This window comes from Chiloscyllium plagiosum, chromosome 15 (genome assembly GCF_004010195.1).
Source record: "Chiloscyllium plagiosum isolate BGI_BamShark_2017 chromosome 15, ASM401019v2, whole genome shotgun sequence".
In the NCBI taxonomy this organism is placed as follows: domain Eukaryota; kingdom Metazoa; phylum Chordata; class Chondrichthyes; order Orectolobiformes; family Hemiscylliidae; genus Chiloscyllium; species Chiloscyllium plagiosum.
In genome coordinates, this window is record NC_057724.1 from 80774319 (window position 1) to 80801398 (window position 27080).

The 27080-nt window shown below is 40.7% G+C and overlaps 1 protein-coding gene, 1 long non-coding RNA gene and 1 other non-coding gene across 7 annotated transcripts in view; 2 read left to right on the top strand and 1 right to left on the bottom strand.

The window, feature by feature from the left end:
* Positions 1–309: 309 nt before the first annotated feature.
* Positions 310–19470, top strand: rbmx (RNA binding motif protein X-linked). Of its 4 annotated transcripts, XR_006313834.1 has the most exons (12): positions 310–412; positions 1650–1768; positions 7160–7280; positions 7570–7676; positions 8959–9121; positions 9821–9925; positions 11171–11299; positions 11381–11495; positions 13953–14078; positions 14174–14265; positions 16669–16764; positions 19354–19470. XR_006313834.1 is itself a non-coding variant. In XM_043705205.1 (11 exons), the coding sequence occupies exons 3-11, from the start codon at positions 7172–7174 to the stop codon at positions 15174–15176; spliced, it is 1251 nt and encodes a 416-aa protein (XP_043561140.1). In that variant the 5' UTR covers positions 310–412; positions 1650–1768; positions 7160–7171; the 3' UTR covers positions 15177–16578. The 4 variants fall into 4 exon arrangements, 3 of the variants coding, with proteins under 3 accessions (XP_043561140.1, XP_043561139.1, XP_043561142.1); XM_043705205.1 differs by lacking the exons at positions 16669–16764; positions 19354–19470 and adding an exon at positions 14872–16578; XM_043705204.1 differs by lacking the exons at positions 16669–16764; positions 19354–19470 and adding an exon at positions 14872–15543 and having other exon boundaries at positions 310–384.
* LOC122557578 lies at positions 8234–8302 on the top strand. Its single transcript, XR_006313878.1, has one exon. It is a non-coding gene; the product is annotated as a small nucleolar RNA SNORD61 (small nucleolar RNA).
* A 1352-nt stretch (positions 19471–20822) lies between the features above and the next one.
* The window catches only part of LOC122557449, a 41440-nt gene continuing 35182 nt past the window's right edge, over positions 20823–27080 (bottom strand). For both annotated transcript variants that reach the window (XR_006313835.1, XR_006313836.1), the window contains exon 4: positions 20823–20910. This is a non-coding gene — a long non-coding RNA (uncharacterized LOC122557449). The remainder of the gene's footprint in view (positions 20911–27080) is intronic.

The following is a 27080-nucleotide window of genomic DNA, read 5'->3' on the forward strand; positions in this document are numbered from 1 at the left end:
CATTCATGGGGGGAATCCACTGATACAATGGGGATGATCGAGCCCCTGACTGGATTACTGTGTGTGTGAGGGTGGGGGGATCCTGGTCAGATTATGATCACTGGATGGTGGTGATCGAGTCCGGATCTGGAGCACTCTGGGTGATCCACTGGCGCTCTGGGAGTGATCGAGTGCCGATGCGGATCACTCCGGGGGGGGTGACCGAGGCCGGTCGCCGATCCCTCCTGACGGGGAGTGGATGGTGTCCGATCCCGCTCGGGTGATCGGCACATCCGGGCAGTGCAGCCTCACTCTGGCGGGAAGGCGGCCCTATAAAAGGCGGTGAGCCCGCCAGCGGCGGCCATTTGCTTTTGTGGCGCAGAGCGGGATAGCGGCAGCGTTCGGGTGAGCGGCTTCAGAGGGACAGCACTGGGTGAGGGCACACAATCAGCTCGGGGCCGCCGGGGTAATACAAACCGAGAGACATATACAGAGAGAGAGAGGGGAACGGCACTCCGAGCTGCGGTGTTCAGTCAGAGAGAGCGACGGTGTTTTAATAAAGAGAGGGCGCCATGTTGTGCGATGGGGAGGGAAGCGTGCACTCTGTGAGGGAGGGAGTTCCATGGCTGGAATTCCAGCTTACCGGCAGCTCGATGCTATTCAGCCAGGCCGGTAGATGGTCTGGGAGGTTCCCGCCGCTCCCTGTGCTCCGGGCAGCCCTGATTCCAGAGCGGAGGCTCCGGCCGCCATTTTGTTGGAGCGGGGCGGCCGCGCGCTCCCTGTAACCGCCGCTCGGTTTGAATAATGGGGGCGGCGGCTGCGGGAGTCAGCGTGTTGACGGTGCGCGGCCCCGCGGCTTTGGGGTGCGCGCCCCCGACCCCCACGGTGGGGGCGAGGGGATGTGCACCGACTGAGCCCATTGTCGTCCAGTCGGACCCGTGCCTTAGCGCCTGCCCCAGTCACTTCAATTCCCTTTTAACCCTGAAGCCTGACTTGAATGTACTGATCCCCTGGAATCTGGTGGATGGGAATCTCCCTCAAAGATAGTGGATAGCCAGAGGATAGTGGGGCTTTGGGGGAGGGGAATATAGTGGATAGCCAGAGGATAGTGGGGCTTTGGGGGGAGGGGAAGTGGTATAGAAAGATTTGATAGAAGAGCTAGCCCCATAATCACAGAACAAAAGGTGAAGGGACTGGGCTGTTTCTGAAGAAGGGTCACTGGTCCCCAGACATTGAATCTTTCATGTCCACATGATGCTGCCAGACCGGCTGAGTTTTTCTGGTAATTTCTGATCATCTCTGAATGGACAGGTCCAGAGGAGATGCTGGATTAGTGGTGCTGGAAAAGCACAGCAATTCAGGCAGCATCCGAGGAGCAGGAAAATCAATGTTTCGGGCAAAAGCCCTTCATCAGGAATAGAGACAGAGTGCCTCTATTCCTGATGAAGGGCTTTTGCCCAAAACATTGATTTTCCTGCTCCTCGGATGCTGCCTGAACTGCTGTGCTTTTCCAGCACCACTCTAATCTGGAATCCGGTTTCCAGCATCTGCAAGCCCTTGTTTTTATCCAGAGGAGATGCTGTTCATAGAATAAAACTCTCTTGTTGCAAATCAGAGCTCACTGTTTGAAGAGGGACTTGAAACATTGCTTCTCTTTTCTTCCTCCACAGATGCTGCCAGAGCTGGTGAATTTCTCCAGTACTTTGTTTCTTTCTAGTGAAGTTTGGCTTCTCTCCCACCAGGTGTAATTTCCTTTGGTGATAAAGATTGAAACTGCACGGACTTTCAGGTATGCTATTGGCAAGGGTCTATACTATGATAGTTACCTTCACAGTGAAAGAGTAAAGAAAGGGTCAGAGCTGATTTTTAGGAGCCATGCAACAGTGTTGGTTATAAATCCAACAGAAAATCGGAAGACATATTTGGTAAGAATGTGGAGCTGTTGACCGCAGGTTGTTGAGACCAATAACATTACCCACACTGTTGATGGTATCAATAAACAATAGTATTTCATTCAGCCCTTTTGAGACTGCTTCTCCACCAGTAAGATGATAGTTGATCTGATTAAAACCTCATCTGCTTTCCTTACCTGTCCCTGAATATTTTATCCTCTTGCGTACAAACCAAGTATTCCACTAGAATCCAACCCATCTATCCTTTCCTCATCTGGCGAGCTGCCTATTCCAGGGATTATAAAAGCAAAGGACTATGGATGCTGCAAATCTGAAATGAAATGGGTGTGAGAGAGAAAGTCCAGTTTGGTTGTATCTGTGGAGAGCGAAAGAGCTAATGCTTACTCTGGAAATCATACTGGACTTGAGACAGTAATTCTGTTTCTTTTCTCTGCAGGTACTGCCAAATCTCCTGTTTTTTCTTCAGTTTCTCACCTAATACATGATATTCCTGATCTTTTTCCAGTCATTGTTTCTAGGTCTCTTTTGTACCCTGATGTCATTTTCATTGCTTACTTTCTTGCCTATCTGTGTCCCCTCTGTTTGCAAGCCATGCTGTTTGTCCTTTCATTAAGTCATTTCAAGAATTGTAACAGTTGAGGTCTTGGCACCAATTCCCTGTGCCACACTTACTGCCAACCAGAAAAATGTGTGTCTGCTGTCAGCTTCCTGTTAACCAGTCAATTTTCTATCCATGTCAATATGCTACCTCTATGTTGAAGTTATTGCTGAAAGTAATAACTCAAATCAGTTCAGAAGAGGAGTCACTGGACCCCAATGTTAACTCTGCTGTCTCCCCATAGATGCTGCTAGACCTGCTGAGTTTCTCCACTTCTTCTTTCCAAAATTAAGTATTGACTTCCTTTTAGCCACAGCACGTTACTTTCCCAGAGTACTCACTTGTTACTTCGTTCGAGACATTAGAATGACAGCCGTCGGGACCCAGGAATATTAGATCACTGTTCCAATAATTTCTCTGATGGCTAATATTCCTACATTCCCTCTTCTTTTGATTTATTGCTATATCTGTGCTCTTTCTTGTGTGTATATATGGTGAAGACTGATGCAAAATACATACTCCATTCACATGCTATCTCCATTTTTCCATTATCAATTCTTGAATTCACCTTTGATTGGACTTATATTTGCTTCGTTAAATCATTTTTTTAAAGTATGGTTTGAAACATTTTCTTCATTTCTAGTTAGCTTTCTTGTACTACGTAGAGTGGTAACATCACTGGGCCAGTAATCCAGAGGCCTAGGTAAATACCTTGGGCGCACAGTTCAAACTTTACCATGATGGTGGAACATAATTTTAATTCCAGATTTTATGGTGACAATATATATTCTCTAGTTGAACCTCCTGTTCAAAGACAATTGGAGATGGGCGATGAATGCTGTCCTTGTCAGTGTTACCTGCATCCTATGACTGAATCCAGAAAAAAACTCATCTGCCTTAAATAGGTGTGCTTGCCCCCATTCCTCATTTTTGAGAGGTGATGATGAATCACCCCCAACTTCCAGATACTCCCATAAGAGAAATCATCCTTTCCACAACAAGGTGAAGACCCTTCAGGATTTGTTTCAGATGAGTGAATGTGAGGATTTAGGCTTGGCATGTCCAGTCTTTTGTCGAAGGCACTCCGCTCATTCAAGATATTAATCTCATAGACTTTCTCTGAACTCCTTCCTGTACATTAACTTTTATAAGAATGGTGTTCAGTACTGAACACAGTACTCCAGATGCAATTTCACTAATGTTCTGTAAAACTGAAGCATCATTTTTGCATTCAATTTTCTTTTCAATAAAATCTTACATTCTGTTTAGCTTTCCTGCTGTACCTGCATACTAAGCTGTGACTCGTGCAGTAAGGTACCCACGAGTCTGCACCCTCTCTTCATCTAGGTCATGTCCATTTTGGCTGAGTATAAAAGCACAACTTCTCACTGTCCTACGTTGTATTCCTTTTGCCAGATGTTTATTTTGACTTTATATCACTTTGTAGTATCCTTGTGTCCTGTCACAGCTGTACGCATTCGTCATCAGAAAATGTAGCTAAATGCCTTTTGTTCCTTGCTCCAAATTATTTCTGTAAAATTGGGAAGAGTTGTGATCCCAACATTGACCCTGTGGCTCATGAAATTCTGCTAGCCTGAAAAAGATCCACTTACTCCTACTATCTTGTTCCGTTGACAATCGTCTATTCATATCAATGTTAACCTCAAGGCCATGCTCGCCCAATTTCCTGAAAAATCTTTGGTATCTTATCAAATGTCTTCTGGAAATGTAAATACCATACATTCGATGGTTCCCCATTATCTACAACACCAGTTACACTTCAAAGAACTCTAAATTAAACATGATTTCCCTTGACAAAAGCATATTTGCTGTGCTTGATAACCCTTGAAGTTACCCAAGTACCCTTTTCTGTGTCAGACATAAAGCTACCTGGCCTGCAGCTTCTTGCTTTCTGACTCCCTTTTTGAATTTTTTATTCACTTGTGGGATGTGTTTGTTGCTGGCTGGCCAGCATTTATTGCCTTCCCTATGATGTGGTGGTGCCGTTGCTGGGGTGGGCAAAGTTAAAAATCACAACACCAGATTCTAGTCCAGAAGGTTTATTTGGAAGTACAAGCTTTTGGAGTGCTGTTCCTTCATCAGATAGCTAATGGAGCAGGATCATATGATATGGAATCTATAGCAAAAGATCAGTGTCACAAAATTAAAATGATACATTAAACAAACCTAAATTGCTGTTAAGTCTTTCATCTTTTAGAATGGGTTGCAGGGTTTGGTTCATTAATATTTAAATCCCAGAACTTTTTATAAAAGTGACATCTCAGCTCAGATAATGCATTAAAGGTGTGAGGTTAGTGGACAATGCATTTTCACACTTTTTAATGCATTGTCTGAGCTGAGATGTCTTTTATACGAGACAAAAATCTGCAGATGCTGAAATCCAAGGTAGACAGGCAGGAGGCTGGAAGAACACAGCAGGCCAGGCAGCATCAGGAGGTGGAGAAGTCGACGTTTCGGGTGTAACCGTCCTTCAGGACTTTGTTGAAAGCCTTGTTATCTCGGGTATGTGACTTGACAGAAGTTCTGGGATTCACATTAATGAATTGAAGCCTGCAACCCATTCTAAAAGATGAAAGACTTTAATAGTCATCTAGATTTGTTCAATGTATCGCATCAGTTAAATGTACTATGATATTTTGCTATAGATTCTGTATCCTATGATCCTGCTCCACTAGCTACCTGACGAAAGCTTGTACTTAAAAATAAACCTGTTAGACTAAACTTGGTATTGAGTTTTAACTTGTGCCTTCCTTATTTGCCCATGACAAAGTGGTGAACTTGTCTTGGACAACTGCAGTCCATTTGCAGAAGGTTGACCTACAATGCCTTATTGTGTGCAGTTCTGGTTCCATGTTGCAGGAAGGACATAACTCCTCTGGAGCGAATGCAGAATAGATTTATGAGCATGTTGCCATGGCTGGAGAACTGTAGCTGTGAGGGGAGGTTGGAATGCTTTCCTTGGAACAGAGAAAGCTGAGTGGTGACATGATTGAGGTATACAAAATTGAGAGGTCGAGTAGACAGGTGGAAACGCTCTTCGCAGTTGAAAAACTGAGGTTCACGGAATCCAGCAATTTCCGATCGTGTTTTTGAAAAACATTTCTGGTTCAGTGACCCTCCTCCAGAAAACATCTGAGTTCTGAGGAAGCATCACTGGACCTGAGCCATAAACTTTGCTTTCTCTCGCAGGTGGAAATGTGTTGCTGGAAAAGCGCAGCAGGTCAGGCAGCATCCAGGGAACAGGAGAATCGACGTTTCGGGCATAAGCCCTTCTTCAGATTCCTGAAGAAGGGCTTATGCCCGAAACGTCGATTCTCCTGTTCCCTGGATGCTGCCTGACCTGCTGGGCTTTTCCAGCAACACTTTTCCAGCTCTGATCTCCAGCATCTGCAGACCTCACTTTCTCCTTTCTCTCACAGGTGCTGCCTGACCTGAGTTTTTCTAACCATTTGTTTTGATTTCCAGCATCTCTGGGTTTTTTTGTTGTTGTTAGATTCAAGCTAAGTGTTAGAAGGATTAGAAGGAATATGATGAAGAAGAACCTTTTTTTATAGAGAGGGGGGTGTCTGGAGTTTGCTGACTGAGTTGGTGGTGGAGGCAGAGACCCTAACCTGTTGAAAACGTCCTGGAATAGGCACCTTAAATGTTGTATGCTGAAGGATATGAGGCCATGTGCAGGAGGATGGGATTAGAAAGGGTAATAGGCTGTCTTGTTTCAGCATGGACAAATAGGCCAAATGACACACTGCTGTCTTGCTTCTGTGGTTTTAAGACCAGAGGATGAAATCTATTACTTCCAACAATTTACATTATTTTTATGCCATTGGTAATTGTCATTTTGTTGACTTCCTCCTTTCTTTGCATTGACAGTTTTCTTATGTGCATGCATTGCATGAAAGGATTGCAGGAACTGGGTCAATAACACCTCGGAAAGTTTCTCTCTTCAGGGAGAAAGGGGAACAATCAAAAATGGAATTTGGAGCACTATCTAGCACAAATGATGTCTTGTTCCACTTCAATTGTGACTTAGGTTCATTAAACAAACAACACTTAAGAATATTAACATTTTTATCTACTTTTGACATGGCACTTTGCTGAAATGTATGCTTTCACTATAGCAGATGGTCAAAATGCAATGTGGTAAACTCACGTAGGGATAAAACCCAAGTCTCGTGAATGAACTAAAACTGAGCAGAAGGTTGTGTGGAGGTGATAAAATATAAATTGTTTTACTTAGCTTTATCTTTGTTACAGTTTGTCATAATGTTTTGCAGTACATAGTTTTTATAGATGTTCACATGTCACTTGCATGTTTGTGATTTCTGAAGGATAAAAACTTGGCCAGTCTGATACTGAAATCTAATTTGTTTGTCTATGAACCTAACACTCGTTTGAAGATAATGTACATAGATCCAGGACAAAAAAAAATTATTGGCCATTTGCTTCATCCCACGGTAGAACTTATTGGCTTATCCCTCTCCAGTGCCAGGAGTTATTCTCATAACAGCCATGAGCTCTGACATTTCCTCAAATAATTAATATCATATTCATTTGTCATTTTATAACTCCATAATGGATGAATATCAACATGGCAGGAAAGGTGGTATTCATTACGTGGATTAATGTTAGTGTGTTTTGACTTCTGTAGGTGACCGTCACAATGGTGGAAGCAGATCGTCCTGGAAAACTCTTCATTGGCGGTCTGAATACCGAAACAAATGAAAAGGCACTTGAAGCAGTATTTGGCAAATATGGAAGAATAGTAGAAGGTATGTATCTGAAGTACAAAACTTGAGTTGGCTTCCCTGCTTAAGCATTTTGCCAAAATCTTAAGACCAAAATGGTGAAGAACTTAAATGCAGTTTAAAAACAAGCCAGGTACAAAAGTTAGCATATTAATAATGGACTTTGTCTGTGTGGAGGGAATGTTGCAAAAGTAATTTGTGTAATTTTTGGTTTTGTTATTTGTGCTCTTATACTGACCTAAAAGATTTGCTGCCTTAAATTATGCTGAGTGTAGTTAGTCGTGAAAATCCTGGTAATTTTTTTTCTCTTTAGTTCTACTGATGAAAGATCGTGAAACAAATAAGTCAAGAGGTTTTGCTTTTGTTACTTTCGAAAGTCCAGGAGATGCAAGGGATGCAGCCAGGGATATGAATGGAAAGGTGAGATGATAGAAATGTCTGCTTCTAACTTTGTGACAAATAGTTTAATGTGGACTACCTAGCTGTTGTAAGTTGTCAAAACTATTGACTGGGCTTTTGTTCCAATGTCAGTATAAACAAGTGATGGGTATACAAAATAAATGTAGGTGATGGTGTATGATTTGTATGCACCTCCTGTTTTAAACAAGCAAATAGATATTGTATCTTTCATGCACTTTGTAATGTCAAGATATTTTTTTCTCATTGCTCAAACTATTTTAATATGTGAAAGTGTGTAAGAACACCACTCCTCTGGCTGCTAAAAAGGTGTGACTGGCCATCAATATGTCTGCAAAGCTATCCTGAGGTTTGATAGTTTAGCCATTGAATCTGCCAATGCAGTATTTCATAATCTTGTGATCTTGTTGTGGACTTCAATAGTTTTGTCTTAAGGAAATGTGATTTAGTTGGAATGGTATTTATTAACTAGTTCTACTACTTTAATATTGTGCTGAAATACTTATTATTCAGTCTGTGTAGAGAACAATACTTTGCAACTTCCATTGTGTAAAGTTTGAGCAGTGATGACTTCACTAGCACTGATCATCAGAGCTGAAGTTACCTTTCCTCTAAGAAGTCCTGAGCTTTACTACACAACTGGAATTGTACCCAGAAAGGGTTTGTGCCACCAAGATTTGTGATTAATGTGGTGTTTTTATTACTGACTGCAACTTTTCAAATGCAGTGAACTAAAATCTATCTGTACTTGGCAGGAATCTACACATGACATATCTTTAATGTAGGTAGAGCTCACAATAAAACTGACCGGTCCCATTTTAACAGGGTAAACAGACAGGGCAGTCAGGTTTGCACAGAGGACACTGAAAAATGTATTAATTGACAAATCCTTTGGTAAGACTTATCTGAAGAAGGGCTAATGCCCGAAACGTCGATTCTCCTGTTCCCTAGATGCTGCCTGACCTGCTGCGCTTTTCCAGCAACACATTTCCATCTAAGACTTATCTAGTCTACCTCATTCACAATTGTCACCGTTGGTGTTTTTTAAAACACCTGTGGTTCTGTAAAGCAAATCACCATTCACCTGACCTGTGGTCATAAAGATTGGATCCTTTCGAGACTTGGTTCCAATGCAAAAGGCAGGGCTCTACTTGAGACTCTGGTATAATTTGTAGTTTGTGCCTCCTGATCACAATTGACCCTACTTCAAGCACCCTTTTTAAGTTGAATCCAGTCCTGAGTGCACTACAAACATTTTTATTACTCCCTCTCAATTTTTTTAAAGTCTTTGGATGGAAAACCCATTAAAGTAGAGCAAGCTACTAAACCAGCATTTGAAAATAGTGGACGACGTGGACCACCCCCACCCCCAAGAAGCCGTGGTCCTCCTAGGGGGATTCGAGGTGGAAGAGGAGGTAGTGGAGGAATGAGAGGTCCACCTCAAAAAGGTAAATACCTGAAACAAACAATCTGTCAATCTGTAACATTACAAGAGGAAAGTAGCAAAATCTATTGCACTCCTGTGTCTAGACAGTCACAATAACTACACTTTTCAGATCCAATCTGAAACTGTATTTTGAAGGAGAGAAATCTAAATTTTTTGATTAGTGGAAAATTTAAGCTAAGGGTGGGGAAGTGGAGGATAGAACCGGTGACACTAGTCTATTCCTGGTCAGTCCTACTTGCTTTTAGGACTTTAATACAAGGGACTTGAGCCACTGTTGAGATTTTTATCTTAAATGTAGCAGTACTAAGTTTTGTCTTTTTGATGTTTATTGTACAATTTGGTCCCACTTAAAACAAGTCTTTAGAATTTGAGATAAATGTAGGTTTGCAGCCATGTGTGTAACTGCACTGTATCAGTGGTTACAGTGAAAATAGTGTATCCATTGCATTTTAAAATAATTTCATCTAGAACTTCGCAGCGTTCTAGAAGAAGTGAAGCATGTCCTAAGATACAGGTTACTGATATCTCCATGATCCTTGCCGACACAATTCCACTAATTCACACTGGAGAGTCTGTATCTTGCCTGTTCAGTCATGTTCCATTGTAATGTCTACAGCATCTGCTGTTTCAGTATATGCTATGTTTACAAAAAATTGCGATTATTGCATTGTTGATGGCACAAGTAGATTTTGCCACGCAGGTGAGCACGGTGAATGGATTCAGGAGATAGAACAGTGCTACCTTAAGAGGAATGTACATTTCTTTAGGAGTCCTGATCCACGAGATGATATGGGAGCATACTCTGGTAAGTTTGATAATATAGCTTTAGCACAGTGTTGTCCAATATGTCAGCCATGTGGCGAAATGAGCATCCAGATGTGGTGACTTTAAACGTACCAAATAGATTAATGGACAGTCATTGGCATGTGATGTACTTTGATTTTGTACATGTGGTAAAAATAAGTTGGAGTGAGTTTTTTGAGTGCTATAGTTTTTTTGTTACTAATTGCTAGGAGATGTGCAAGTACATGTGCATGTGAATATATTTACCTTGAATATGCAAATGGAGATTCCTGACTAAAATTAATGCATGTGGTTAAATGTCCTGTGGCTAGTCAGTGATTTCTATTGGACAACACTGCTTTAGTACCAACTGGAAAATGTATCTGTAAAGCAATGGAAACAATTTTATTTTCTGGATCGTAGATGACCAGATATGGTCATGGACCTGATTTTGTACTTTGATTATTTTATTTGATTGCTAACTAATTTCAAACACATCATAGCAACACATTTTATTTAAAGACTTGTAGATGCAATGAGGAAAATGTATTGCTGAGGAAAGGTATGCTTTTGTGAAAGGTTTTCAACTTGTGCTCATCATGATGGTTTCCAAAAAGTACCAAATTAAAGGAAAAATGCCACATTCCCAGTGCTGATTGATTGGCAGGTGAACTCTGTGGTATTTCCATGATGAATGCGCCACACTAATACACAGGACTGTTCTTTGCAAACGGAACACATAGACAATGTGCTTGTTTCAACTTAAAATGGATGACAGCCATTGTTTAGTTCATTGGTCAAGGCGTTGCCTAAATGTTTGGCAGTTGTCTGTCAGCCATTGTTTACTGGTGCATCTACCAGTGAGTTCACTCACCAACCAGTTAGATCTGTCTTATGCAGTTTAAATATTTTTGCTTTGGTATGTCTTGTGAATTGTCTTGAGTACAATTTGGAAAAACGACTTTTTGCAGCAGTACTCAGTTTTGTATTAAAGGAAAGTTGTGCTATTTTGTGTTTCTTTAAAATGATTTTTAATTCAGTCGATGTAATTCGTGCAATACTTTGGTTAGGAGTTTTGAACTTAATGCAGTAAATTAGCTATGGTTAGGCATGTTTACAAATCAGGAAATGTAGAAACTATTTTGAAAAATATTTTTAAGACTTCTTTTATAAACTCCTGTGTTCTGAGTATTTGGAAGTGGAACTTTAAAATGCAAAATGTACCTAATATGAGCAAATAGCTACAAGTGTTTCTTTTTATTAAAAGTCTCCTCCAGAGGACCACCACTGAAAAGGGGTCCCCCAGGGCGTGCAAATGGACCACCACCTAAAAGGCCCCTTCCTTCAGGACCAATGCGGAGTGGAGGAATGGGCGGAAGAGGAAGTGGGTCGAGAGGTAAAAATTATTCCACCAAGTTAGATTTGGATTTTTCCAGTTTTCAGTTGTTTTGGTGACCCTATGTTTTTTTTTCACTAGGACCTCCCTCACGTGAAAGGGACAGTTATGGTTCACCACCTTCTCGTAGAGAGATGATGCCCTCCAGAAGGGATGATTATATGCCAAGAGATGATTATTACAACAGCAGAGACAGGTAATGTTTTTTCACTCAGAAGTAGATAGTTGAAAGAAGGCATGATTTTGTAATGAGTGCAAGCCCCTTGTAACTTGCCAGGCCATTTTGCAAATGCCAATTGAGTTGCTTGCCTTGCAAACACGTCACTTGAATTTGTGCCCTTTGGAGCTGACCCATTGTCAGAAATTGGATGAGTGGTCTGCCTACTTCAGCAATTAGTTTGTTTTTCAGTAGAACTGGAGTCTTCCAGTACAATTGTTGCGATAGCTGGAGGCAGCTGACTGTGTATATATTAAACATTAAAAATCCAGCTTGTTATTGCTGGCCTTTCAATCCTAGACTAATGTGGAGGAGCCAGTGTTGGACTTGGGTGGACAAAGTTCAAAATCACAATACCAGATTATAGTTGAACAGGTTTATTTGGAAGCACTAACTTTTGGAGTACTGCTGTACACCTGATGAAGGAACATTGTTGGACCAAACCTAGTGGTGCGAGATTTTTAACTTAATCCTAGATTGGAGTACGGCCTAAACAGCTTTTGTTTGGTTCTAATGACATGATGACTGAAACATAAGCATGCAAATGTTTCAGAATCTAATTTAGGCAAAAAAGAAACATCAGTTTAAAACTCTTTTGAACTACTTACACAGGAAAGTTTAACTTGAGCACTCCTTGCATTTACCATAAAAATCCCTCATGGTATCCAAACAGCAGTGCCTGTACCATACTTGCATCAGAGTGCTTTCTGTAATATTTTGATAGTTTACAGAAACTGACTTCAAGGTTGGAAATGTTGATAAATTCTTTCAGCAATCTTCTGTTTTATTCCAACGCTTGTGGTTTGGAACTTGGTAAGTCTAAGGTAATCTAAATTTACTATGTGCTCCCCTTCTCAGTAGCACTACTACCTACATGCATTTCCATCCAAGGATTTCACAGAATTAGCCGAAACAGTGAAACTGAAGATCTCCCTTCAACCTATGGGTATTTCCCATGAGTTTTAAAAATGCTCCCAGTCAAGAATTATCTAACGGTAAACGGTCCATCTAGCTACCAATGTAACCCTCTAACTGTTTGTTTGAAAATAAATCTACGGACATTTTTGGCTACAGAAAACTGCAGATGTTGGAAATCAAAGTAAAACTTATGGAGAAACTCTATCTCTGGCAGCATCTGTGGAAGAGAAGAAGCAGAGTTAACATCTAATGACCCTTCTGAAATCTTGAAAGGAAGGGTCACTGCACCCTCTGTTAACTCACTAACTCCGTGGTGAGAAGGCAGCTTCTCCAGCAATTACTGTTGATTATTGGTTCCACAATCTTGTTAGCATGTTGACTGCTGAAGTAAAGATGGCAAATGCTAAAAGGTTTTAGTTGATTTTAGCCATCATTCCTCCCAGGAGTTGAGCTAAATTATTTTCTTCCGTCAAGTCCAATTATGGGTTTTTTGTAGGTTTGAATATTAAGTAAAAATGCCTTGAGTCTTGCTTCAGTGCAGAAAGAGGCCATTCAGCTCACCCTGTTGTCTGCATCAGTTCTTTAATTTAGCATAACGCAATGTCCACAGATTTCTTCACATGGGTGTTCCCATAAAATTATAGCTATTAATAGTCTTGTGTGCCAGAGCAGTTTGTGCTCTTGACTAGGTTTTAGTGATTGCTTTTTCAAAAAATTAAATGCTTTTTAGAAAACTGTTGGCATGACAATTATTTCTCAAACATAAAGTACAGCAGGGGAACAGGTCCTTTGACCCACTGTCTATGCTGACCATGATATCCCAAAGTAATCCCATCTGCCTGTGTGTGCCTGTTCATGAATCTGTCTAAATGCCTCCTTAAATTACTATTGTATCTGTTTCTACTGTCTTCCCAGCAGCATGTTCAGGGCACCTACTGATGTTTCTGTAAATTTTTTTTACAAAAAGCTTTCCTTGCACATCCTTTAATCGCTCCCACCTGCCTCCTTTTTTGAATTGTGCTGCCTGAGGAAACCATAGTTCAGTTGATGCCTCAATTTGAGGATTTTGATGGAGAAATCAATTGGACAACAGTGTGGAAAAATGTGACAGTGGATCCAATTTAAAGAGTTTTAACAAGGCAGTAGATAGTGGCCTAATTTGTAACAAGTTTTTGATATTTACTTGAGAATGGGAGGGAAGAAGAGTTCAGCATGACTTAAACCAGCTTTTGCTTGAAATTGTTTATTGAACATTTTGTTGATATTTCTACTTTGGGGTGGTTTGTCCAGTTCATTTTGAGGTTAATGCCCAGAATCAGCTATGTATTAGCTTCTGAACAGTGTGGACCTAAATATTTTAAAATGCTATGGATATTGTACGGACTGATATTTGAAGCTAAATTTCTTTTGCTGAGTTGAGCTTTTGATTTCAACTTTTTGGACCTTTTTTTTTGTGCCTTACTCTTCACTTTCTTTCCGATCCCAATAATTACCTTATGGTCACCTTTTACTTTGCAGTTATTCTAGCAGAGATTATCCAAGTTCTAGAGATTCAAGAGATTATGGTCCACCACCAAGGGACTCCTACAGTTCTCGAGAATATTCTCACTCCGGGCGCGATGAATATGGCTCCCGAGGATACAGGTAAGGGCTAAGGCAGAACTAGCAATTTTGGGTATTAACTTGGTAGTTCAATAACTTTAATTTTAAATAATTCCAATGGCTGGTTTCTATTTTAGTGATCGTGATGGGTATGGTGGACGTGAACCACGTGACTACTATAATGATCGCCCAAGTGGTGGCTCCTACAGAGATTCCTATGATGGCTATGGTAAGGTGGCAGCTGATTGTGTAGTGTCACTATTCTGTTCAATTATAGAATTAGTTAATTTTTGGTATAACTTTTAATTTTGGATGGTTTCATCTTGCATAAACTGTTCAGTGAAAAATGTCTTTGAACCTCAAGCAGTTTATTTCTACAGTGATAAAACACAGTTGAAAGCAAATGAGTTGAAATCCACAGCAAAACAAATGAACTTCAAACAATGCAAGCTTGCTGATGAGCAATATCCATCAAACAAAATGCCTAGCCACTTAAGAAAATGCATATTCAACTATATAATCAAATAAAATCAGTAACATGTGCACACCAAAACCTAAAGGCTGGAAATATTTCTGCATAACCTTCCCATTCGTTTCTGGAAGAATGACAATGTGAGACACTACCAAAATGAGTTAGTCTTACATTTCAAAAACTTCATTGCTTTGTCAAATGGTACCCAGTAATGGGAGCATCCCACTGCTGCATCACTCAATGCTGCAAATGCAGTCAATGTTTAAATGCAAATTTCAACAAAGCTGCAGTAAATGAGTAGATCTTATAAAATGTAAGGAATATTTCAAACGTTTCCATATGACCTGACCATTGACCCTGCAGGTAACTCACGTGGTGCTCCACCTGCACGAGGGCCCCCACCATCTTACAGTGGAAGTGGTCGTTATGATGACTACAGCACCAGTTCTCGGGATGGATATGGTGGAGGCCGTGATAACTACAGAAGTGAGACTTACTCAAGTAGCCGCAATGATCGTGTTGGTAGGCAAGATAGAGGCCCAGCTATGCCAATGGAAAGAGGCTATCCCCCACGTAACTCGTACAACAGCTCGAGCCGTGGAGGAAATCGTGGATCTGGGCGCGGTGGGAACCGCTACGACAGGGGCAGTGGCCGAAGCAGATACTAAAACTGAACTTGATATACCATGGACCAAAAAAAGCCCTTGCTCTTAGTGCTTTTTTTCCCTTACTGAAACACAGACAAAATTTGAGGTGAAAGGACTGTCAGGTGCTTTCCATGCAAGCAGATTTTGAAAACTTTAATTTTGGTTTGCTGTTTCATGTTAGTTTCTTGTTTTTTTAAAAAAAAAGTCAGTTTGTACATTCTAGTGGGAATGGTGCAGAGACTGGTTAAAGATGGAAAAAAAAGTTAATGTTATAACAGTGCTACTGTCTGTGGCTTTCTCCATACATAAATATGGATATATAGAAATAGATCTTGCTTTGTTGCACCAGTGCTATTGTGAAATAAAGACTGAAACCTTTTCAGTGAAACCTGTATGTTTTTTAAGCAAGCTGCTTTTGGGTGGGAAATGCAAAAGCAAATCATGTTAGCCTGGTTTTTACAAGTGGGAAGGAAAAAATGTCCAGACAACACAATACACCAAAGAGCAAGAAATGGCGATGACCGGTCATTAATTGCCCAATGAAACATTGCAATTTCAAAATATGCCAGTTATGTTTCAGTCTCCTCCAGTTCCAGATCACCATTCAACTTCTCAACTCCAGTCACAGCTGACTCTGAAGCAAGCTGGCTTTTTAAAAAAAATCAAATCGTCAGCAGTGAGTATCTTAAAGTGTTTTGTTTTTAAGTTCTGGCTTAAAATGGATACAAGTCGTAAATTTCCCAAATGTCGTTAAAACACTTTTATGACTCAATTTTCTGAAAGTGTAGTGTCTCACCTTTAAAAGGAATTTACTATGGTTTTAAGAATTAAGCATCAAGATCTGCAATGGCCTGTCACTGTTCAAAAGTTGGAGACTTAAAGACAGTTGAATCTAGAACATTCTCAGCCGATTCAAAGGGCCATTTTAATGTGAAAAGAACAACTCTGGTAAGCAACGCAACCTTATTTTGTTAACCTACTAAATGAAACCTGTGGTTACATAAGGAAGCACATCGTTCACCAATTAATACTCCATGTTGAATTTAAACAGAAAAGTGGAATTATGTAGGTAATGAGCAAACAATTTTAAATTACCTACTAAATGAAATACGATTACATAAGGAAGTGCATCGTTCACTCAACATAACTCCATGTTCAGTTTAAACAAAATGGAATTGTATAGGTCCAGCAGCAAATCCTTTTTAAGTTACCTACTAAATGAAACCTGTTTCTTAAGGAAGCCCATCGATCACCAAATATAACCATTCTCCTGTTCGAATTTTAAAAATGAAATGGAATTCTGTATGCTATCTCAAAACTGAAACCTGTGAAACATTTTCTGAACCACGTTGGACAAGCATTCAGCAGCAGCACTGGACTGGATGGCCAATGGAAAATGTAAATTGAGATTTATTGTTTTTTTTTAAATTAACATTTTAATGTAGAGGTGACTGAATTAAAGGTAGTTGGATTTGTCGTGCAATGTAAGCTAATAGGAATATTTATTTTACAGGGTGAGCATATAGAATCAAATTGCTTTTGGAAGTAATGGAATTCTATGCAAGTTGGAGCTTGTACCTAAACCTACAGAGTGAAGATAACTAACCAGGTACACTTACCTTTGTGTTATGGCTTCTGTGTGCCTTCCGCTCTTGAAGGCAAGGTTAGAAGTCACATGACACCAGGTTATAGTCCAACAGGTTTATTTGAAATTAATTTCAGGTAAACCCATTGGAATGTGGCTGGTACAATTGCAACATTTAAGAGGCATTTGGATGGCATATGATTTGGAAGGGTTTGGAGGGATATGGGCTGGGTGCTGGCAGGTGGGACTAGATTGGGTTGGAATATCTGGTCGGCATGGACAGGTTGGACCGAAGGGTCTGTTTCCATGCTGTACATCTGACTGTATCCTGATGTCATGTGGCTTCTGACCTTGTCTACCAGCATCTCCATGTTTCTGAGGCAGGGTGAGTCAGTAGTGGGTGGCAGTAAAGCTTCAATATAAATTTTTAGGTTTGGAAGCCTGCCTTTCGAATCTCTTGATTATTCTGTATTGCTGAGTGTTCAGTTTAATCAGCGCTAAATGGTTTTATGGGATTGTGGTGTGAAATGGAGTTATTGTAGAGTTCAGCTAAGTTTTTATTGAACTGGCTTGACCATTCAGTAATTAGTATTGTTTATTTTTGTGTAAGGAATTTTGAGGAAACGGTTTGAGTAAGCAGTTAAGTTCCAATGTCTAAAGGTGGACTTTTTGAAAGGAATGTCTTTGTTCTGGCATAATTACTGCAGAATGAAAACTTGATGTTTTTACCAGAACTGCGATCACCTTAGACCAGTGGCCTGAAAAATCAAGATATAATCTAACCAAATTTCAGCCCACTGGGATTTTGGTTGACAAATTGCTGACAGCAACAGTCAGAAGATCTGTTAAACAGGTGTGGTTTGCATAAAAATTGAGCAGGTACCAATCCTTTGGAAAGTGATTGCAACTCAAATTCTCTGCGTTTGCAAGGTAGTTAAAATACTGAGATGTGGAAACTTGTTTCCAATTGCTTCAAATAGGTGGGAGAGACTGACTTGTGGCTTTATTGCAAGCATTGGAGGGTTTCCTCCATCTCTTTTTTTTTGAAGCTGAAATCTCAAGTCTAGATAAGTTTGCTAAGCAGCCACAAGACTTTGGGCTCCATTTGTCACTTTCAAAGCCAGCGTTTCCAATAATTAGTCTATTGCCCCCATGTCAAAGTTCTTTTAGTAAATTAGTCAAGAACAATTTTGAAATCAGTAGATGGATCACAGGTTGTTAAACTTGTTGACCGAATTTCCAAGAAGTTGCATGACTTCTCCTATGCTAAAAAGCTATTTTTAGTCCAGATGACTTGATGTTTACCAGTTTTCACAGTCCTAAAAGTGATAACTACATATAGATATGGACTAAGATGATCTTCCAAAACTTCACTTGTGCCAATGCTGAGTCTACTTCTCTTCTTCAGCTAAGTCCACATCTTTGCAGTACTCCTGGCTGCTGTCCAATGCTAACCCCAAGTTGAAATCATTCTAAACTCTGCCCTTTTAACGTGAATCTCGTGTTTGTCCATATCAGTTCCCATGTGAGCAACACCTTGGTGTTAAAATTGAATCTGAAGCACCTTGGGATGCTTACACTAAAGTTTTATTCATATCAGGTTTAAATGTAAAATGTGATTTTGATATTCTTCAAAGAACATTAAAAGGCTGTCACAACAGGCAGATGTGGCATATTTAAATTCAATAAAGAAGCATGAAGTGGTACTTTTTTAGGGAGGAAGAATGGGGAGATCTTACCAGAGAGGCTGTAACTGAGCTCTCGGTTCCCATGTGTGGAAACTAAAAGTAGACAGTGCTGTTTGTGAATGTGATTAAGGTAAACTCTTCTTGGGTTCTACAAAATGAAATGAAAACGTACTCTTTGGCTTTGACTAGAGAAGTTCAGTTCTGGGCCCCACATTAAGGAAGGATGTATTGGTGTTAGAGAGGATACAGCATATAGTTTGTTAGGTGAGTGTTTTCAGTTACGTTGATGGATTGGAGAACCATAACCCTATGGTTATTTGATAGGGTTGTTTATGTAGGAAAGATGGTGTGGAAAAGCCTTGTGATAGTGGTTCGGAGTGATAGACATGCAGGAAGCAGATTTAATCATGGTTTAAGGTTGGAGAGCTGTAGGGTGGTTTGTGCAGTCATAGAAGAATTTCGAGGGAATGCAAGTTGTGCTGTGTGAATTTACTGTGGAACAGTCCAGATCAAATTGCTTCACACCCTGAGCATTTGGGTGCTACAGAAGGATGGGATGGCAGATTCAAGACCTTTTTTGATCTGATTACACCAAGTCAATGTATTCTGCTGGTTCTGGAGAATATTTACTTTTTTTTGCTTCTAACAAGAATTTGTGGCTATCTCATGAACAAATTTTGCCACGGTAAAGTTGGCAGGGAGTGTTGAATGTCTTGGCCATGATCTTGTGACTATGTGTGGTGTTCTTATGAAACCATATCCCCATGGAAGATGCTATGCAAAGTGTGGGAAAAAGAGAATTGGATACCATTTATATCAAAAGTCAAATTCTGTTCTGAGGTATTAATAGATCTCTGTGCAGGATAATTGTGTGGCCTAACATAGGCATTTCAACTGTTAGACTTAATCTTGACTTGTTTTGCAGATCAAAGTAACATCTGGAATGGAATAGCATGGTTGTCAAAGAACATCCAACAAACAACGGAGCAGTATGGTGTATGCAGCTGTGAATTTTTGAATAAAATCAAAGCATAAATGCTCACTAATTATGATGTGTATATTTTGTCATACTAAATTTTGTTACAGCATCTAGTAGATGTTAAAGAGCAGGTAAATTATTCTAACTGCTACCGTGATGAATGGAAGTACAAATGTTTACAAACATAGGTCTGCTGTGTAGCCTGAAGTGAATTTTTATAAAGACAAGGGAGAAGAAACTATTGGAACATTGGTGTCAGCATGAACTGGTTGGACTAAATAGCCTGTTTCTATCCTATAAATGAAGGGTATTGACATAGTAATGCTGAGGCTGTTACCTTTAGCTGCAGAATCTTTAACAATCTCTCAACGAGGGGTAATTGGTTTAGCTGGATTGTTGGTTTGCAGAGCAGTGTTTTGCCAACAGCGTGGGTTCAATTCCCATCACCATCTCTTCCCTTGCCTGAGGTCTGGTGGCCCTCATGTTAAATCACCATCAGTTGCTTCTCTCAAAGATTATGGTGACACAAAATCTCAAGAGTTAGATGAGAAATTTCTTTTCCCCACCCCATCCTGTCCTAGAAGGTTGTTGTGCTCCGTGACTCTGCCCAGGTCTCTTGATTTTTAAAACTGTTGGCTGTTTTATTTGAAATTGAAGTAATTGAATCTCTGCACCATTGCCAGAAGGGTACTGGCTAATTACTACCTTGGTCAGATCTCAAAGATGTCAGTAGAGTAGTCAATGAACAAGCTGTGTACCAATGCTCAGTTTGAGTGCCTGGACCATTCAGCTCCAGCTGTTTGCCTGATGACAAAATGTGCAAAAAGGCTAATTTCAAAATTATGGGATGCACTTAACATAAAGGCAGCATTTTGCAAGAGTGGCATAAAGAAACATGAATGAAGTTGATTTGGAATTAGACAAACCCTTCCCAGATGGAGTCATACCTAGGACAAAGGAAGATGATTGCCTTTCAATTCCCCATTTCTGCATGGGGATGTGGCTGCTGGAAGTCTTTAAAGCAAAGTTCAATCAAGTGTAATAGCATCAATCAGGGTGTTGTCAAGTTTTGGAATATTTACTCCTCCACTCTACCCCCCCCCCACAAAAAAAGCTGTACTTTAATGAAGCAGACTAGGACAACCATGCTGATTTTCAAGTTAATTGACAAAGAATGCCTTGAACTTATGCCACAATGATCAAGACTAAAGTTTTTGAACATCCTTTGACACTTAATAGCATTGCCACTGTCAAGCTCCCCTACTGTGAAAAGCCTGGTGGAGTGGTCACCACATAAATACAAAAGACAGGTGCTTTGTCTTAATTGGATGTTTTGAGCACATAAAAGGGAGGCTGCACTGATCTTTATGCTCCAGTTCTGCCTCAGCTGGAATATAGTTCCATCCTGCTTACCACTCAAGCACCTTCATCTCTCCCACTGAGGAGATTTACCAGATTGGTCGATTTTGGTGAGGGTTCAGTTTGAAGGGGTGGGTTTGTTCTCTGGAAGAAAAGGAGATTTGATGTTAGATGCTTACAGTTAACAAAGTAAAGATGGTACAATGGTAGCAAATCCTTTAAATGAGAGTACTGAAAGGTGAATTACTTGAAATGAAAATTGAAAGAGAACCTGAAAAGCTTGCCAGGCTACTGCAATATGAATGAATGGAGCTGATAGTTTGCTGTATCGGAGAGCTAGCTCTAGGTTCTGTGGACTTGATTTTTAACCAGTGCTGTGACTTCACAGAAGTCAAGCTAGGAGTACTGCAGTGAAAACCTAAATTGTTCTAACATGCACAAGGCACATGTTACAGAATCCTCTCCAATTACATGGATGATGATACCTCTTTGAGGATAAACCGTCTGGTGGCTCAGCAAAATGCACTGCAGTGGTTCTTAAACAGTCTACTGCATAGAATACAATCAATACTTCTGTTTAACACACCATCCTGATATGAGCTTGGTTTTTCAGGAGGGTCTTCTAGCAAGGCTCCATCATTAAATGTGAACTGTTATCCTGAATAGTCCTTGAGTTCAAAGTCTAGATCCAAATCTGTTACCACTTCATTGTGTGTTAGCTGTAGTTGCATATGAAAGTTTTCAAAATTCCCATGAACTCATTGACAGGAATGGTATTTATCAAAAGTCTACTGTTTAAAAAGGTGCCTGACCCAAGTAAACAAAGTTATTTGATATGCAAGTGAAGATTAATGTTGATTGAAAGGGAATTGATAACTTAAGGTGGAGGTTAACTCTAAATCTAATCTCTTTTGGGATACCTAAACATGCCATCTATTTGGGTTGTATTTCTGTTTACCAGGATTGAGTGTAGGGTACCTGAAAAGCACAGCATCCGAGGAGCAGGAGAATCAATGTTTCGGGCATTCCTGATGAAGGGCTTTACCCCAAAATATCTCTTCCCTTGCTCCTCGGATACTATCTGATCAGCTATGCTTTTCCACGACCACACTCAACTCTGATCTCCAGCATCTTCAGTCCTAACTTCCTCCTCTTCTGTTTACCATACTACATTTTAGTTTGTGGCATAATTTAAATACTTGTACACTCTTACGCAAATAAAATGTTTAGCAAAAGTGTGTCTTGACTTCAATCTCATTTGCAATCAGTTTGACTTAAATAATAAATGTCTTGAAGCCAGTTTTGTTTTAATATTAGTTTTGAGTAATGCAAGGCATCCTGCATGCTTTTAACCCCCCATCCCCTTTGTGGACTGTTGCTTCATTTGACTTTCTTCCATTCAACTAGCCTGCTTGAGGCTAGCTGTGGACTTGCTGAAGCTGTAATGCAGGATTACTTGTATGCAAAATGTGATACAGGGCTAAGTGACACCACAATCTACAGAGCAGATTTCAGTTCTGCTAGTTGTGCTGTAATCCAGCACTGACTGCTCATTGCCATGTATTGCTGATGCTCAGTTAAAACAACTAAGAGGAAGACGTGCAATCAATAATTATTCTCTATGTTGGAGGTGCTGTGCACATCAATGCAAAAGCCATAGCTTGAGGCATGTGTGTTTATCTATATCACTACTACTGCCAGTGAGCCCATTCACTCTGCGATAGGCAAAAAAAAAGTTGACTGCATTGTCTTGCAAAATCGAGGATTTTGTCTAGGAGGCCAGCTCTGAAGTGCAACTATTGCCATTATTGCAATACTGGTATCTATCTTAACACTGGAAAATTGTACAGGTATATCCTCTGCACAAAGGGTAGAACATCTTCAACCTGGCCAATCACCACTTTCATTTATTCTGTCATTGATAAAGTGATACAAGGAATTGTCGATACCATCTAGTTTGTTTCTTAATACTGTGTTTGGGTTCTGCCAGGGTCCCTTGGTTCCTGATGTTTTATGGTCTTGGTCAAAGCATGGACAAAATAATTGCATATAGCCACCAATAATATAAGTAAAAAATGAGATAACAGCCTGAAAGCAGAATTTAGGGATCTAGCAGAGAAGGTAAAGAGGAGGACCTCAAAGGTAGTGATTGCGGGATTGCTACCAGTGCCACATGCTAGCCAGGGTAGAAATTAACGAATAGGCAGGATGAACATGTGGCTTGAGGGAGGGTTTCAGATTTGTGGGACACTGGGACCGGTTCCGAGAAAGGTGGGACCAATACAAATTGGGCGGCCTACACCTGAATCAGACTGGAACTAATGTCCTTGGGGGAGTTTTGCTACTCCTGTTGGGGAGGGTTTAAACTAATGTGACAGGAGGCTGGAAACCATGAAGAGAAGACTAGTAGACAGATGGAAACTAGAGACTGTAGGGAACAGGATCATGAAGTTAGTATTAATAAGGGGAAAATTAGGCAGAGAGCAGATGATTACAAAGGAACTAGTGGTCTGAATTGCCTATGCTTTAATGCAAGGAGTATAAGGCAAATGAACTTAAGAGCTTGGATTGATACCTGGGAGTATGACGTTATTGTGATCACAGAGACTTGGTTGAAGGAAGGGCATGATTGACAACTAAATATTCCAGGGTATAATGCTTCAGGAAGTAAAAGTGGGGTGTGGGGGTATTTGCATTGCTGGTCAGGGATGATATCACGGCTGTGGTAAAGGACGACACTATGGAGGGCTTGAGCAGGGAGGCATTATGGGTAGAGCTGAGAAATAAGGGTGCAGTTACATTGTTGAGCTGTATTACAGGACTCTCAACAGTGAACATGAGGTAGAAGAACAAATAGGTAAAATAGAGGCAACTAGGTGATTGTAATGGGAGGTCTTAATTTTCTCAACTTTGACTGGGATACAGTGTCAGAGGGTCTAGATGGTGCAGAATTTGGAAGCAATGTCCACAAAAGTTTTCTAAAGCAGTATGACATAAGTCCAATTAGGGAAGGGGCCATATTTGGACCTGATATAGGGAAAGAGCCAGGCCAGGTGCTAGAAGTTGCAGTGGGGGATTTCTTTGGAATAGTGACCACAATTCTGTAAGTTTTAAAATACTCGCAAACAAACATGAGAGTGGTTCTAAGGGAAGAGTACTAAACTGGGCCAAGGCCAATTATCAAAATTCAGCAGAAGCTGGGAAATGTGGATTGGGGGCAGCTATTTGACCCTCTGACACTGTATTCCCCAGTCAATGGTGAGAAAATTAAGACCTTCCATTACCATCATCTTGTTGCCTCTATTTTACCTTTTTGTTCTTCTACCTCATGCTCACTGTTGGGACTCCTATAATACAGCCCAATAATGTAACTGCACATTTGTATTGTGGGAGGCTTTCAAAGATAGGTTGGAGATAGTGCAGGATAGGCATGTCCCTTTGAAAACAAGGGATAGAAAAGGCAAGATCCATGGATGACCAGAGAAATTGCGACTCGCCAAGAAGAAAAGGGAGGTGTAGCTAAGAACAGAACAGGCCCTGGAGGAATATCAGGAGAGTAGGACCAGTCTTAAATGAGGAATCAAGCGGGCTAAAAGGGTTCATGAAATAACTTGAGTGAGCAGAATTTAGGAGAATCTCAAAGCACTTTATTCTTTTATAAGAAGCAAGCGGGTAACGAGAGAAAGGATTGGTCCACTAAAGGTTAAGGAAGGAAGGCTGTGTGTCAAACTTGAGAAAATGAGTGAGATTCTGAATGATTACTTTGCATCAGTTTTCATTGAGGAGAGGGACATGATGAAAGTTGAGATTAGAGATAGTAGTTTATTTACTCTAGATCACATTGACATAAAGAGGGAGGACGTGTTGGGTAGGCGAAAGACTATTAAGGTGGACAAATACCTAGGACCGGATGGGATCTATCCAGGTTGCTGAGGGAGACAAGAGAGGAAATAGCTGGGGCCTGACATATCTTAAAAGAGTCCTTAGGTGAAGTGCCGGAGGACTGGAGAATTGCTAATGTACCCCTATTCAAGAAGGGTAGTAGAGATATTTCAGGTAACTACAGAACATTGAGCTTGAAATCAGTGGTGGGAAAGTTGCTGGAGAAGGTACTGAGGGATAGGATCTATTTATATTTGGAAGAGAATTGACTTATCAGTGAGAGGCAACATGGTTTTGTGAGGGGAGATCATGCCCAAAAAAGGAAATTGAGGGGGGAACCTGATTCAAGTTTACAAAATCCTGAAGGGTATAGACAGGGTGGATAGAGATAAGCTTTTTCCCAGGGTGAGCGATTCAATTACAAGAGGTCACGTGTTCAAGGTGAGAAGAGAAAAGTTTAAGGGGGATCCACACGGAAAGTACTTTACACAGAGGGTGGTAGGTGCCTGGAATGCGTTGCCAGCAGAGGTAGTAGAGGCAGGCACGGTAGATTCATTTAAGATGCATCTGGACAGATGCATAAATAGTAGATGGGGAGCAGAGGGATGCAGATCCTTAAGAATTGGAAGATAGGTTTAGACAGTGGATTTGGATAGGCACAGGCTTGTTCCCAGGCTGTAATATTTCTTTGTTCTTTGAGAAATGAGGTGAAAGTGAGTAACCTTGACATTAAGGCATGATTTGGCAAAGTGCCATTGACTTCAGTTCTTAATAAAACCACTCCAGGTATTTCCATTGAGTTGAAATAAATGAATTTTTTTTCACAATAGTTCAAAATATTAAAAATGAATCATCCTTACTGTCAGTTCTGGGATAGTACTGCAGGAGTTGCTTGGTATAGTATCCTAAGTCCAACAATCTTAGCTGTGAGGTCATAAACAAGAATGATTCATTGGGTGATCAGCAATGTTCAATATCATTTGTAATGCTTCAGATTCTAAACCAACCTGTGGGCCTATGTAGACAGACTGGACAATGCCGATCTCCAACAAGAAATAATCTAATCATCTCTCCAGATATTTGGTATTGCCATCACTAAGTTGCCTGCTGACAACATCCTGGAGGTTGCCACTGAACTGGAGCAGGGAGAACGTGAGGACTGGAGATCAGAGTCGAGAGTGTGGGGTGCTAGAAAAGCACAGCAGGTCAGGCAGCATCAGAGAAGCAGGAAAATCTATGTTTCGGGCAAAAGCCCTTCATCAAGAAAGAGGTCATTCTTGATAAAGGGCTTATGCCCAAAACGTCAATTTTCCTGCTCCTCTGATGCTGCCTGACCTGCTGTGCTTTTCCAGCACCCCACATTCAACACTGAACTGGAATAGCCAGTTAAGAAACTGCTGACGAGGGTGTATCAGATACTTGGGATTCTGCAGTCTGATGAAGGTTTATAATATTGAGAGCCTGGTTTCAGAGTAAAAAATAGGCTTAAGTTGAATTAATGTGTGACATATGTTACGAACAGGAAGACACTTATAGATTATAGAATAGAACATTATAGTGCAGTCCAGGTCCTTCGGCCCTCGATTTTGCGCCAAATGTGAGATTATTCTGGCTGACACCGTTGCATTATTATCCATATGTATGTCCAATGCCCATTTAAATGCTCTTAACGTCGGTGAGTCTATTACAGTTACAAGCAGGCCGTTTCATGCCCCTACTACTCTGAGTCTTATGTTTTAGGTTTGTTTTGAGTGGTGAAGAGGCTCAGCTGGAGATTTATAACTTTATATGCATTTTAAATCCTTTAAACCACTGAAGTTTGATTTAGCTCCTTCCTGCTCTCCCTACTGCTTCACTTTTGATGGTTTGCATGGCTTATAATAGGTTTTACATAGCAATATCTAATCGGCTACACTGGTTAGATCTTTAAAAAGACAGACTGCTTAAGGCAATTAACACACTTGCCTTCATTGTTTAGACTGGGAGAAAGTGAGCTCTGCAGATGCTGGAGATCAGAGCTGAAAATGTGTTGCTGGAAAAGCGCGGCAGGTCAGGCAGCATCCAAGGAGGAGGAGAATCGACGTTTCGGGCATAAGCCCTTCTTCAGGAAAGATGCTCCTTTGATGCTGCCTGATCTGCTGAACTTTTCATCAACACATTTTTCAGCTTCATTGTTCAGACCGTTGAGTGTAGGAGTTGGGGTGTTATATTGAGGCCACACAGAAAGTTGGTGAGGCTGAGAGTACGGTGTACAGTTCTGATGCCCTATTAGAGTCATAGAGATGTACAGAATGGAAACAGACCCTTCGGTCCAACCCGTCCACGTCGACCAGATATCCCAACCCAATCTAATCCCACCTGCCAGCAGCCGGCCCATATCCCTCCAAACCCTTCCTATTCATATACCCATCCAAATGCCTCTTAAATGTTGC